At 58.7% G+C, this 14,342-nt stretch overlaps 1 protein-coding gene across 2 annotated transcripts; it reads right to left on the minus strand.

The window, feature by feature from the left end:
- Positions 1-661: 661 nt before the first annotated feature.
- On the minus strand, positions 662-10,873 carry PTPN6 (protein tyrosine phosphatase non-receptor type 6). Of its 2 annotated transcripts, none has more exons than XM_060165501.1 (16): positions 10,611-10,873; positions 10,410-10,532; positions 10,017-10,211; positions 7,355-7,544; positions 7,082-7,198; positions 6,882-6,995; positions 6,629-6,725; positions 6,168-6,247; positions 5,845-5,994; positions 4,306-4,437; positions 4,040-4,194; positions 1,952-2,019; positions 1,700-1,851; positions 1,511-1,602; positions 1,014-1,154; positions 662-885 (listed from the first exon to the last, which is right to left on the minus strand). In XM_060165501.1, exons 1-15 carry the CDS (start codon positions 10,616-10,618, stop codon positions 1,040-1,042), a joined length of 1,788 nt encoding a protein of 595 aa, XP_060021484.1. In that variant the 5' UTR covers positions 10,619-10,873; the 3' UTR covers positions 662-885; positions 1,014-1,039. The 2 variants fall into 2 exon arrangements, with proteins under 2 accessions (XP_060021484.1, XP_060021483.1); XM_060165500.1 differs by having other exon boundaries at positions 662-845; positions 10,611-10,806.
- Positions 10,874-14,342: the final 3,469 nt, after the last annotated feature.

Consider the following 14,342-nt stretch of genomic DNA (forward strand, 5'->3'; position numbering starts at 1 on the left):
GTGGACCCAGGGGAAGGAAGAGCGGACAAAAATAAAACTGAAACTCTGACCAAGGGCCTCAGGGCTCTTAGTAGCCCCAGAAAGGGAGGAGCGTGGCGCTCCTTTGCACACCAGGTGCCCGGGGGAGGGAGGTTGGCCCTGGGCCTGTGTTAACTGGCCGCTGTTATCCATCTTCTTAGCTTCTGGATGTAGAAGTCCGGGCCAGAGAATGTAGTTATGTCCCCCTCGGGGTGACCCTGGCTGCGTCTCCAGGAATGCAGGCTCTGAGGCCAGAAGGCCTGAGTTAAAATAAAATCTTAGGTTCACTGCTCAATAGTCCTGTGGCCTTGAGCAAGTTATTTAATCTCTCTGTGTCAGTTTCTCCCACTGTAAAATAGGAATGATACAGGTACCTCGGTTCAATAACCACTTTTAGTCTTTTCAACAGCGCCTGACACACAGCAAGAGTGTAACGAATTTCATCATCCCTGATCTCAGTGATCTTCACGACCACCCTTGCAGGATCGTCCTCCACTTTAAAGGGACGAGACGGCGGAAGCTGACCCACACTCACACTCGTGTGTCAGACTGTGAAGGCCCAGCCTTCTGTGTCCACATGTTGCACTCCCTGCCCGCCTCCCCCTCCCGCCCAGGCACACAGAGTTAGAGACCCACACACAGTGACCTAGAGGCTTTATTTACAAGAGAAGGGCCCGGCCCTGCCAGGGGCCTTGCTGGGCTATATACAGGGGCTGGGAGAGGGAGGCGGGGACATGGCCATTTAAATTACAATGGAATGGGGGCCAGGCTCCGAGGTTCAGGCTCTGGGTCTTCCACTGGAGGCCTCTGCAGGGACGGGGCTGAGGCTGCAGAGACAGGGAAGGAAGGGATAAGACGGGGTTGGACCTGGAGGGGGGACAAGACACAGGTCTGGTTGGGTTGGGAAGACAGGGTGAGGCCGCAGCCGCCCCGTCCGTCCCAGGGAGAGCACCGAGCCTGGGGGCCCCTGAGGGCAGGCCAGGGAGGGGCCGTACCATGGCCGCCCCAGGACGGGCCCAGCTCACTTCCTCTTCAGGGAACCCTTGCTCTTCTCCTTGTCCGCCGACCGCTGCTTCTTCACCTTCTCGTCCTTCTTGTTCTTACTGTGCACGTTCTCATACACGTCCTCCTTGTGTCTGCAGGCGGGGCAGGTGGGTGCGGGCAGTCAGGACACAGGGCAGGGGTCTCCAGCACCAGCAGCCCCTCGGGGCCACCCCCATCTCACAGGTGAGCAGACTGAGGCCAGGAGAGCAAGGAGACCAGTCCTGACAGTGTCCTTACACTAGACTAGAAGCTGCTTTGGGGGCAGAGGCTCCATCTCACACATCAGTGCCTAGCACCGGCCCCACGTGGAGGGCACTCAGGAGACACTTGTGAACACAGCTTGTAAGAACCAAGCTTGAACTTTAACCCGAACCTCCCTGGAAAGGACGGGTCGGGCTGGGGAAGAGAAAGGGGCAGACACTGGGAGGTGGGAGGTGGGGCCACTCACTTGGAGGAGGTGCGGGCCGCCTTGGCATGGGCATTCTTCATGGCTGGGGGGTAGGTAATGTTCCCGTACTCCGACTCCCAGCCCTTCTGGGACTGTGGGAAGAAATGTGGTGGGAGGCCAGTGGTCCCAGCAGCACCGGGCAATGCCCACTGCCCCCCTCGGCCCCTCCAGGCCATGCTCTGCCCGCACCTGCATGACCTCCAGCTTCTTCTTGGTGGTTTCGATGAACTGGGCGATGGCCACGTAGATGAACTTGTACTGCGCCTCCGTCTGCACCATGCCCGAGCGCTGGGCCCGTACCATCTGGATCGTCTTCTGGATGTCGATGTCACAGTCCAGGCCTGGCAGGGAGGGCAGCTGGACGTCAGGCCCTGGGCAGAGGTGGTGGACACGGGGGGCCGCTCCCCCACCTGCCCCGCATCTCCCACAGGTCACCCTCACCCTTGGTGGAGATGCTCTCCATAAGCATGTCGATGACAATGATGGTGCCGGTGCGGCCAATGCCGGCGCTGCGGAGAGGAGGGGCACCATCAGAGGCCCAGCCTGCACTAGCCGGGAAGCGGCGGCAGGGCAGGGGGGGCCGGGGGCGGGGTGTCAGCACAGCACCGGCAGGGGCGGGGCTTAGGGAACCAGGCAGGGTCACTGGGAAGGTAGGCAGGGTGGAAGTCCGCCCAACTCTGCACCCGTGCTCATCACTCCAGCCAAGGGATCTGGGGGCAGAAGCTGGCTCTCAAGTGCCAAGACGCTGCTCCCCAGACACCCATCACTTTCCTTCCCTGCACCACACTCCACCGCCTGCTTCCACTCCTCACTCTGCCCCCCACCCCAGGAGGTCTGGGACCCCATTCCCCGACCACATCCTGCCTGCTCCCCTGGTACTCTGGGCCTCCCCGGCCCTCTCCCACAGCCCTGGCCCCAGCGAGGCTGCCCTCCTCGCCTCGGGAGCATCTTTCGGCAAGGCTCCATTTCCCTTTTTCTTCAGATCCTGATGGCAGGGCAAGGGCAGCGTCCAAGACAGCAGGCCTCGGGAGCCACCGGGCTCAGGCAACTTGGGGTAGCATCGCAGCAGGAAGTCTGCCTTCTCCCCACCCTCTGCTGCAACAGACCCCAGGAGCCTCAGGACCGCACACAGACCCCAGTGCCACCCCCTCGGCTAGGCCAGTCAGGCCAATGCCCTGAGTTGCACTGTCTAATTTCAAACCCAGATTGTCAAAAATAACACCCCCTCACCCACTTCCTTCCTGTAACGTCTAAATTAAGGCCATGGGGATTTCAAGAAGGGGGGGTGGAACGGCCTGGAGGCGGAGTCCCTGAGGCAGCACGTGGGGGGCACCTCCAGACGCAGCCCCCCGGCCCTGCCCCAGGACGCACAATTGCTGGTGGGGCAGAAGGAGGAAGCCCCAGCCCTCACGGCCCCGGGGTCACGTGGAGGGAGCTGGAAGGGCAGAGGACAGAGCAGATTCCCATTTCCCCATTCCCTGCCTGACGTGAGTTATTAAAGCATTAACAATTCCCATTCTTGGGCATTTACTGTATTCCAGACACAGTGAGAGGGTCTCACACTCACAACAACCCTATAAGACCCTGATTTTACGGACAAGAATCCAGGGGTTCAGAGAAGGGAAGTCCTCTGCCCAAGATCGCACAGCTGGTGAGTGGAGGAGCCGGAGTTTTGAGCAGCAGGTCTGCCGGGACCCTGTGCCTGCTGCCTCCCACCCCCCGGGCCTGATGGGACACCTGCTCCTCCTTGCTGACCCCTCAGCTTCCCCCCTTAGCAGGAATGGGGTCTCCTGATCATGAACGTGAGGGTCTCCAGTGGGGCCAGTGGTGCATAAGCCCAAGGGCTGAGTTGGGGGCACTGGCGGGAAGGGAGAGATAGGTTGCAGCAATGAAGAAGCCTCAGCCTGCTGCCAGGGCTGCAGATGGAAAAGAGAAGGGATGGGGAGCTACACCAACCCCAAGGAGAAATACCAGAAACACCGGCTGGGTAGGCGCGTCTGAGAAAACAGGAGTGACCAGGACCTGGGTCTACCGTGAGCCCTGCTCCAGGCTCCCCCACTGACCAGCGGTGACCTGGCAAGAGGCTGGGCCTGTTTCCTCATCTGTTTGTGGCAGGGTTGGACTAGACGCTACATCCAGGGAAGTCTCTGAGGAAGCCCACCCCACCAGGCACAGGATCAAACAATGGGCTTGGTTCAAGCTTAAGCCCCACCCATGGGTCTGGAGTCATCAGGGAACCCAGGGACTTCCCTGGTGGTCCAGAGGTTAAGACTCCTCACTCCCAATGCAGGAGGCGCGGGTTCCATCCCTGGTGCGGGAACTGAGATCCCACACGCCACACGGCATGGCCAAGACAAAACAAAAAACAGCATCAGGGAACCCAGAAGAGGTGGAGGCCGGGGGGGGGCGTCAGATGAGTTAATATGTAAACTGCTTACAAGTGCACGTGGCACTCGGCAGTACTCACTTGCCAGCTACTACTTTGATGATGATTATTAATAATAACATCATCATCATTCTTATTCTCACCTGCAGTGCACGATGATGGGCCCTGCGTGAGGCAGACTTTCCTGCCGCTGGTTGATCTGGTCCAGGAAGCTGAGGACACCCCCAGGCTCGCTGGGGACCCCGTGGTCAGGCCAGCTCAGGTACTGGTAGTGCCAGATCTCCCGAACCAGGTCCCCCTGGGTCAAGGACATAGTCAGTGCCCCCTGCTCCCACGCATGGCCTCATTCGACCCAACCAAAGAGAACAGGTGTGAGGAGGGCCCCGGGCATGGGGCAGGGGCCACTCACATTGTCCAGCGGGGAGACCTGTAAGGTGCGGAGTTTGTACTCAGCTGCGTCGTGTTCCCTGCAGTTGGTTACAGCGTAGAGTCCATAAACGTGCTGAGTGCCCACCTCTGGCCAGTATGGGACACATTTGTTCTGAAAAGGGAGGGTGAAGGTGGGGACTCAGGCCTGTGCCCACCTCGAGCAGGGCCTGAGTCCCTGGCGCTGGCCCCGTCAGCATCCGATGGATGGACAGATTAAATGGCCAAGAGTCAGAGACATAGGGCCTGGCTCGGCCTCTTACAGGTGGTGAGGCCTCACCAGCCACTTAACAAGTCGTTCAGTGCACGTTGGCTGGCACAAGCACTGAACCTGAAGCTGTGCAAACGGGCTGGAGTTAGACACAAGTAAGACGCAGCCTATGCCCCTGTGCCTACAGGAGCTCACAGAGAGATAGGTGAGCGGGGAACCAGAGCCGCTGAGGAGCCGGGGGGAGGGAGAGACTAATCCTCTCTCTTGGGAACCGAGGAAGTCAGGGACAGCTTCACAGAGGAGGGAGCATTTGAGCTGGGTCTTCACAAAACGAGGAGTCGGGCTCCCCTGGTGGCACAGTGGTTAAGAATCCACCTGCCAATGCAGGGGACACGGGTTCGAGCCCTGGTCCGGGAAGATCCCACATGCCGCGGAGCAACTAAGCCCGTGCGCCACAACTATTGAGCCTGCGGTCTAGAGCCCGTGAGCCACAACTACTGAGTCCACATGCCACAACTACTGCAGCCCGCGTGCCTAGAGCCCGTGCTCTGCAACAAAGAGAAGCCGCTGCAATGAGAAGCCCGCACACTGCAACGAACGAAGAGTAGCCCCCGCTCGCGGCAACTAGAGAAAGCCCACACGCAGCAACGAAGAACCAACACAACCGAAAAGAAAGAAAGAAAGAAAGAAAGGAAAAAAGAAAAAGCGAGGAGTCTGTGAGGCAGAGAGAGCGCAGAGCCAGGAAGTCAGTCCCTAGCGGAAATGAGCTCGTGCAGAGGCATGGAAACCTTAGGGACCCTGGCCGGTCAGAGGCAGCGAGGGCTGGAGGGCAGCCACCAGGCCTGAGCGCCAGGTCCGGCAGTGTGACCGCTCTGAAGGCAGCTGGGAGCCATGGCAGGGTTCTCAGAGGGAGCAGCCTGGTGCAGTGTGTGCTCTGCACGGGTCATGGCCACTCCACTGCAGAGGGTGCCGTGGGAAGGGGGCAGCCTGCAGGCAGGGAGGTAGATTGCCTGTGACGTGAGGGTTTGGGGCTGACTCCAGACAGTATTATGAGGCCAAGAGGACAGGAAGGGCTGCTGCCCAGAGCGGAACAGAGGGACACTTTAAGGAAAGAGGCCACTGGAAATCTGGGTCTGGTGGTCAGAGGAGCCCAGGGTGGGAAGCGGGGATCCGGGAGTCAGCGTGTACCCAGACCTCGTGCCTCAGTTTCCCAACAAGGTAGGACCCTTGCCCTCCGAGGTGCCCCAAGTCTCTTTGGCTTAATGGTGGCGGACGACCACTGGGGGGCTCATGGCACGTGGCTCGGCTTACCCGGCCCTTCTCCACCTCCCGGGTGGTCATGACGACGACACGGGTGTTCTCCTGCCACACCATCTGCCAGAAGTCGTTGACTGTGGCCTCCAGGCAGCCCTGGCTGGCGATGTAGGTCTTAGCATTCTCATCAGGGCCTAGCAGCTGGTTCTGGACGCGGGTGCAGAGACACGCAGGACTGTGAGCCCCTCGCACCCCTGCCACACTCAGCCACCCAAGGCAACAGCTCTGGCTTCGCCCGTGCATGTTTGGACCCAGTCCCCCCACAAACGGGGGTCCCCAGGGCCCAGACCCCCTCCCCCATGACCGGCGGGCACACCCACCTTGACGTAGTTGGCGTTAATGTAGTCGGACCCAGGGATGTTACTGTCGCGTCCCTGCAGGACCACTCGGCTGTGGTCGACTGGGAGCGAGCAGAGAGGAAGCAAGAAAGGCATGGGTCAGACCCTTCCTGAGTTTCCAGGCCTTTCTTGCCCAGAAGCCATGAGCTCTCACAGCCCTGCGGGCAGGTAGGGATGGGGGATCTGTATGGGGGGAGGGATCTGTGTGGGGTGGGGCTGGAGGTTTCAGAGGAAGAAGGGGGTGGGGGTGGGGTGCCGGAGGCCCCTCTGGGAGGAGCAGAGGCTTTTTGGAGGAGGGGAGGCTATTGCGGGTGGAGAGGGGTCCCCCCTTGAGCTGGGGGAAGAGACCCTCTGAGATGGGGCGAGGCCAGCTGGTGGAAGGGGAGTCTCCTGGGTGAATGGATGTGGGAGGGCTGGAGGCTGCCCAGGGATAGGGCACTCACACGGAAGGATGTTCTTGTAACGGTTCTTGCTCTTGTTTTCTGGCCGCTGCCCTTCCAGCCGCTGGTGCAAGTTCTTCACCTCCTGCTTCTGCAGACTCTGTGGGGCAAGAGGGGGAAATGGAGCCCCAGGCCCTGGAGAAGGCCATCCACGGCTGGCGAGGACGTGGGGCAGATCAGTGGAAGGGGTGGGGAGAGAGGGGACGGGGTCTGCCTGGGACCCCAGGCCCTTTGCCCTGCTGGCCCCCTCACACACCTCAAACTCCTCCCAGAAGCCAGCCTTGGCTGTGTTCTCCGACTCCTGCTTCTTGTTCAGTTCCAAGACCCGGTTCTCAATGTCAGCTGCGTTCACCCTCGTGGCGTAGTACGGCTGGGGCGAGGGAGGGCGAGAAGTCAGCCGCTTCTAGAGCTCAGAAGCTCAGGGGAAGGAAGGAGGCAGCCTGGCCCACCCCTCACCTGCCGCAGGTAGACGAAGGCGCCCGAGGCCTCCTCGATCCCCGTCCTCTTGAAATGCTCCACCAGGTCCGTGAGGCTGTCGAAGGTCTCCGAACCGCCCACTGTGTAGCGTCCACCCTGAGGGGGGCCGAGTCAGGCCACCTCTCAGGACCCGAGTCTCCCTCCCTGGACCCCCAGCCTCAGACCGAAGCCCGGGCTGACCCTCCCCACAGGCCACGCTGGCGCACAGATGGACCCCCGGCAGGATGCCGCCCCGCTACCCAGATGCCTTACCTCACACATGACCTTGATGTGGGTGACTCTGAGAGGGGAGTCCGGCCCAGCCTTGGGCTGGTCGCTGAGTACAGACAGCACAAAATCTCCAGGCTGGCTGAGACTTTCACGCACGAGAAAAGTCCAGGGCTCACCCTTGGCCTGCAGCAGTGTCTCTGCCTGCCCTCCAGACATGTGGCCATGGTACCACCTAGAGAAGACAGCACCCGGGGAGGTGAGACCGAGGCCAGGGGCAGGTGCTGGGTAGACATTCACGGAGGGGGCAGGGAAACCAGGCACCTGCCACGTGCAGGCACTCTGCTGTATGCTTTCAAACCCACCACCATCACAGAAATGCTGAGAGGTAGATACTACCCATTCTGCAGATGAAGAAACTGAGGCTGGGTGATTGCACACTGGCCCAAGGCCCTTGCTGATAAGAGGCGAGCCTCAGGACTTCTAAGCAGGCCCACCTCTGAAAGTTTAAGACAAAGGCAGACAGGCAGGCCAAATGCAGAATACTTGGAGGGGAGAAATCCAGGAAGGGTCTCCATGAAAGACAGGGCTGGGCTAGGGGAACAAATGCAGAGGCCAAACCCCAGAGAGTGCTGGGGATGGAGAGACGGAAGTCACAAGGGAGGCATAATGGGGAGAAGTCCCCCAGGGGGCCGGGAAGGCAGACAACCCCGCTGGGTAAGAGTGGTTTGGGGGCTCTGGGGTGCCTGGGATGATGTCACTGAACGAGCTGTTAGAGGGGCTCAGAGGGGCTCAGAGGGGCAGAAAGCAGAACTAGGACCTTTCCCCAAAGCACACCCCCTTCCCAGGAGGAAACTGTAGCCCCGCAATGCCCAGCCCCACAGGAAACCACGTGATGGAAAAAACACAAAACTCCTTCTGGGGAGAGAGTGAGAAGTGAGGTTGTGAGGTTTCCTCAGCCCAGGGACCAGGGGAGGGGGGGCATTTTCCAACCGCAGGAACGGGGAGAAGGAGGGAGGGGGCCAGTCTGTCCCGCCCCATCTCACTCCTGCCCCAAGGAGACTGCAGCTCAGAGACTTCCAGAGTCTCCTGCCCTGTCCAGGACCCCCTGGGCCACCCCATCCCATCACTCGGGGATAGGCCAGGTCCCCAGGGCTATGGAGAGGGGGCTAACCCGCTTCCCCCAGGCCCCAGGATGAGGAAGTTTCCATGCAAATGTCAGGCTGACCACAGGGGAGAGCTAGCCAGTGAGGGAACAAATGCAAATTCCCACAGAGGGGGTGGGGCAGCTGCGAGAACACAAGTGGAGGTTTGGAGAAAGAGCCTCCTCCACACACTCCCAGGGTCAAGGGTGAGCCCAGGCCTCCTGGCACGGGTAACCAAAAGGGCCTCTTGGAGTCAGCTGCCCTAGTCTTGATTCCCTCGATCCTCGGTCCTCGACTTCTCCCAGCCCCAGATGGAACCCAGGCCTCAGGCCCCTCCCAGGGGGTCTGCTCAGCTCCATCCCTCTTCCAGCTCCACCCTCTTCCTGCAGCAGCCAGCAGGGCAGATCCTGGCCAGGACGAGGAGGAAGCCAGGACATGAAGAGCTCAAGAGAGTCTGGGTGGAAAATCCCCATGAATGTTGCAGGTGGGGTGCAGGAAAAGGGCAAGAAAGGGCAGCCACCAGCAAGGTCATCAATGTGGCTTCCCTCCTAGAAGAGGTAGCTTCACAGGAAGGGGATCAGTGGCTTCATGTTCACGGGAAAGAGGTCTCCAGGGGGGGGGGCCCAGGGCCTTTATCTCAGCCTCATCCAGGGCTAAGTTTCAATCACTGACTTGAAAAGAATATGAATGCGCGCTGGGAGGCATGCATGTCAGAGAGACTGAAAGCGGACAGAATCAAAGTTCAGAATCATTTCAACCGTCGATACACAAATACAGGACAAGGGCAAGTTGACTTGGCCCTAGGAGTGTGAAAAAAAAACCACCCCAGAGTTGTTCAGCTGCCCTTCCCCTCAATGGGAGCTGTCATGGAGATGAAGCTATAAAATGAGCCACCATGTCCTGCTGAGTGTTAGGGTCCCACCACCCTCCACCCGTGCACTGGGGAGACTGCATGGGAAGTAGCCAACCCAGTTTTGGGGACCACATCTTTGGAGCCAAAAAGATGCCTGGAGTATTACCCTGTGCCCAGGTACTAGGCCCCTTACACACCCATCACACAGTTTTCAATGATCTGGGTTCTGGTCAAGGGACTCGTCCAGCTCCACCCAGCCCAAGAGGGCAGACCCGTCCTCACGGGTTGCTGAGATGAGGCACTAAGTGTCCTCATAAACGCTGGCCCCTACGCTCTTCCTCAACATCAGCCTGTCCCTGTATTAACCCCTGCTGGGGAGGGAACAGTTACAGGAGGGCAGATTCTGTTCCAGGTAAGAAGAAGCTCTTTCTAACAACAGAGCCAGACTGCTGGGAACACAGCCACGAGGAGTGGCCTCTCGGACACTAGTAGAGCCTGCGCTGCTGGCAGACAGGGACCCTGGAGAAGGGCGAGGTGACCTTCTCTTGCTTCCTCAGTGGTTGATGGAAAGGGGCCCCAGGATCACATGGAGGGAAGAGGCCCCACAGAGCCCTGAGAAGGAGCGGGGGCGGGGGCGGGGGGGAGGGGCACTTGGGGTGGAGGCCAGCCCATCTCTCCGTGGGCTGGGCCAGGGCGCGAAGCCCCTCACCTCTCACTGGTGGGGTCTGAGCAGTTCAGCGGGTACTTGAGGTGGATGACGGTACCATCGCGGTCCTGCAGGACGCCCTGCTGCTGCGTGTAGTACTCCACCAGCTCCGCCAGCGTCGCGAACTTCTCCCCTCCATACAGGTCGTAGAAATCCCCCGAGTTCTGGATCCGAATGTGGGTCACCTGATCCCCCACCCTGCAGGGCACCGGGCGGAGGTGACGCCGGTGGATACGAGAGCGGAGGTGGGGACGGCGTGGGGGATGGGCGGGGGTCCTGGGCAGGGAGCGCACACGGGGGCGGGGTGGACACACACAGGGCCGGGGCGTGCTGGGGCCTGGGCAGCCAGAGTGAGAGGCCAAGTCCTGGCCCCGGCTAGACCCTCGGGCCACCCACCTGACAGAGAGGGAGAAGTCGCCCTGGTTCTTGCGACTGGGCCGAGCCAGGAAGCTCCCGTTGACCCCTCGGCCCTTGAGCAGGGTCTCGGCATCCAGCCCACTGAGGTCTCGGTGAAACCACCTGGGAGGCCAGGAGGGCAGTGAGGAGAGGGCCCTGGGGCACCCCACCTCCTGCCTACCCAGGGTCCCCGGCCCTTACCTCACCATCCTGGGGGTGCCCGGGGGGAAGGGGGTGCAGGCAACAGGGTGGAGCTGCTGAGTCCGGGCAGGTGGAGAACGCTGGGGCTAAGCCTCCCGAGGCTCTCAGCGCCCAGGTCACCTCACCACTGCCGTCCTGGTTCTGGGGCTGCCACTCCACTGGCCTGGGGCAGCCGGCAGGGCGGGGACAGGAAGGGGCGCGGCCGACCCCTTGGGGGAACTCACTGTACTTCTCGTTTTAGAGCAGAGTGGGGAGAAGCTGCGCGGGGTGGCAGTGGGCGCGGGGGGGCCCACTTCCCACACGCCTGTCATCAAAGGCCTCGGGAGTGAGGCCCTCCATACATGGGGGGACACCCGAGTAAGGACACACGTGCGCCTGGCGCACTCCGGGCGCAGATCATGCTCGGCACGTGGGAAGCCGCCCAGTCACGCGCCGTCTACTCCTGCTCCGCCAGCCACTTCCACGCAGCCTTCCCTGGTCCATGCCACCAATGATGGTGATGGTGGCAACTGTCACTAATGGAGTCTGTATGCCAGGCACTGTCCTGTATGATATTTACATGCCTTATCTGATGTGTCATCACCATAGCCCCATGAAGCATGTACCTTCGTTATCCCCATTTTCCAGACAAGGAACCTGGGGCTCAGGGCGTGTAGGGAGCTCGCCCAGGGTCACACAGTCAGTAAGTGGCGGTGCCAGGATGCAAACCAGACGGCCTGGTTCCAAAGCCGGTGATTTTAGCTACTGTATGCCAGGACTCAGGGCTTCAAAGAACAGAGGTTGGAACTGTACTCCAATAAAAAAATAAAGAGCTGGGGCTTCCCTGGTGGCGCAGTGGTTAAGAATCCGCCTGCCAATGCAGGGGGACACGGGTCCGAGCCCTGGTCTGGGAAGATCCCGCATGCTGCAGAGCAACTAAGCCCGTGCGCCACAACTACTGAGCCTGCTTTCTAGAGCCTGCGAGCCACAACTGCTGAGCCCACGTGCCTAGAGCCCATGCTCTGCAACAAGAGAAGACACCGCAGTGAGAAGCCCGCACACCGCAACAAAGAGTAGCCCCACTCGCCGCAACTAGAGAAAGCCCGCGTGCAGCAACAAAGACCCAATGCAGCCAAAAACAAATAAATAAAATAAAATAATTAAAAATAAATTTTAAAAAAAAATGACTCCATCTTGCAATGCAGGGGACGCCAGTTCGATCCCTGGTTGGGGAACTAAGATCCCACATGCCACGCGTGCCACAACTAGAGAGAAGCCCGCACACGCACCGCAACTTAAGCAAAGAGCCCGCATGCCCCAACTAAATCCTGACGCAGCCAAAAAATAAATAAATAAATATTTTAAAAAGTAAAATAAAAATAAAAACTAAAGAACAGAGGTTGGGAGACTCTTCCATTAGGGTCGCAGTGGGAGGGGGAGACTCCGTAATTGCCAAGGCCAGGAAGATGCCTACAGAGGGATGCCCTCCCCTCCCTTGACACACATAGCTGAAGAGGTGCCCTGGGGCAGAGGGATAGACAGAATGACCCCTATGCCCTGTCCAACTTGCACCTCCTCTGCTTCTTGTACTCAGGCTTTGGCCCATCCATCTGGCCCCAACCCTGCAGTCAGGTAAGGAGCAGACCTAGGGAAGCAGGTGTGGGCGGAGCCACCAGCCCCCATGGGTGCGTCCACCCTATGCCTGAGCTGTAGGTTCTTGCCAAGGGGGTCCAGTCTGAATCCACTGGAGTTCAGGACTCTGACCAGAGGCCTGTCTCCTGGGACTGGGGCTGGGGGCGCAGGGCCTTCCAGGGCTTATTCTCAGGGCCGGTTGACCTGGAGAGGCCCTAAACACTAAAAGCTTGCCATGCTCCCTGTAATTCCAAATACAAACCAAAGCAAGAGGAAAGAAGCCCAGCGAAACAGACGCAAGAAACTCCTGTTGGTGGCTTCCCTAGGGAGGGGGACCAGGTGGCTGGAGGAGAGGGCTGGGAGGGACCTTTCCTTCTCCCTTCCACCTTTTTGAAGGTTATATCACGGGCACGTATTACCTATATAAAAATAAGTAAACTGACTGGGAGATGGCAACTCCTGGGACACTTCTGCGGTACTGGGCATGCTCTACATCGCGATCTGGGTGGTGTACACACGGACGGAATAAATGTGACGTTCGATATTCATGCACATGACGTATGCTGTGCCTCAAAAAGTAAGGAGAATAAATAACAAAGTGCTCCAGCCCAACCAAAGTCTATTTTCTTATGTTGGCTCCTTTATCATTTTTTGAACATCAATTTCCCCCCCACCCCAAGAAGGGCTTCTTTTTTCCACCTCTTTCTGGGGCCCTGGGAGCCTTGCTTGGTCTGTTTATTGCATGGTCTAACACTGACTACCTCCAGTCTTGGACAGCCGCCCTGAAAGACCATGAACTCACCCCCACAGCAGGGGGCAGGAAGGAGGTGGACATCGCCTTCTCCACCACAGGGGGTCCGCTGCCAGTCTGGCTCACCTCCAAGGGGTCAAAACTTAGCACCATGCCTCGCACAGAGTATGTGTCCAATAACCAAGCTCATCTGGACCCACGCACATACTTGGTCACAAGCCCAGGTCCAGTCCTACACATGCACACCCTACTCGTCATATACAGACGAGTATACACACACGCGCACACACACAGCACACAAGCATCCACTTATGCACACACAGCCCCACTACGTACACCTCACCATATCCACGTCCATCTACGCACGTACCTGGTTGGGTGCAAACACCCACACGTGGACACCACATCCTGACCACACACAAAGCTGCAGGTCCATGCTCGACACTGAACACTCCCTGCACCCTGGCCACAGGCCACTCTCCTTCTGAAGCTTTTACACCACTTGGTGGAGAGAAACTAACTAAGAACCCAGAAACTCCTGACCACGGAAGCAGCAGGCATTTCTCTGAAGGGGGTCAAGCCAGAAGACAGGCAGACACCAGGATGAGATGTACTGTCTCTGCTGTCCTCTGGCACGAAAATAAATAAGAAGCACCTCCCTTCCCTTGACATAAGTGCTCTGGAGTTCACAGAGCACTTGCACACACACACACACAATCCCATTTGGGCCTCAGACATCCCTGGGATGTAGGAGTTATTTTTCTGAATTTTTTTTTAAGGGAGGAAAACAGGCTCGAGGAAGCTGAGAGTTACAAAAGTAAGGGTCTACTAATTCCGAAGAGAAAATTATTCACTTGGAAAGCAAGGAAATAAAGGTAGAGATGAAGATCAAGGGGGATGCAGAAAGACAGGCAGTCTGGAAGAGCAAAGAAGGTGAAATAATATCTAGAAAGTTCTTGAAGTTCCCTGAGCCTCAGTATCCCTACCTGATAAATGAGCTTAACAATATTTCCCAAATACTGATACAAAAGACCAACATGAAGTAAGTTTTTGGCACGAACACCTTCTATGTGGCATTATTAATCCACAGGCCAACACTATTTAGTAGGTCTCATTAGCCCAATTTTAGAAACAAAAACTAAGCCTCAGAGAAGTAACTTGCCCAAGGTCACAAGCTAGTAAGGGGAAGGCAACAAACCAAGGCTGTCTGATGTGAGGCCACGGCCCTTCCCACCACACCAGCCACTGCTGGAGGAAGCAGGGCACTAGCACAGCCCATGAGGAGGCCACAGGGGCCGGCGCTCCTGCAGAGGCAGGATCTGCAAAGGCACCCGGGTGGCAGGCACAGGACCCACTGTGGCAGCGCTGGG

Source organism: Lagenorhynchus albirostris, chromosome 11 (assembly GCF_949774975.1).
Source record: "Lagenorhynchus albirostris chromosome 11, mLagAlb1.1, whole genome shotgun sequence".
NCBI lineage: Eukaryota > Metazoa > Chordata > Mammalia > Artiodactyla > Delphinidae > Lagenorhynchus > Lagenorhynchus albirostris.

Bases quoted from the DNA above. Each gene is read 5' to 3' on its own strand.
- PTPN6 (XM_060165501.1), bottom strand. The intron at 7,545-10,016 runs GTGAGGGGCTTC...TGTCTTCTCTAG, and splicing joins TCAGACCCCACCAGTGAGAG to GTGGTACCATGGCCACATGT. The intron at 5,995-6,167 runs GTGGGTGTGCCC...ACCCGCGTCCAG, and splicing joins TTAACGCCAACTACGTCAAG to AACCAGCTGCTAGGCCCTGA.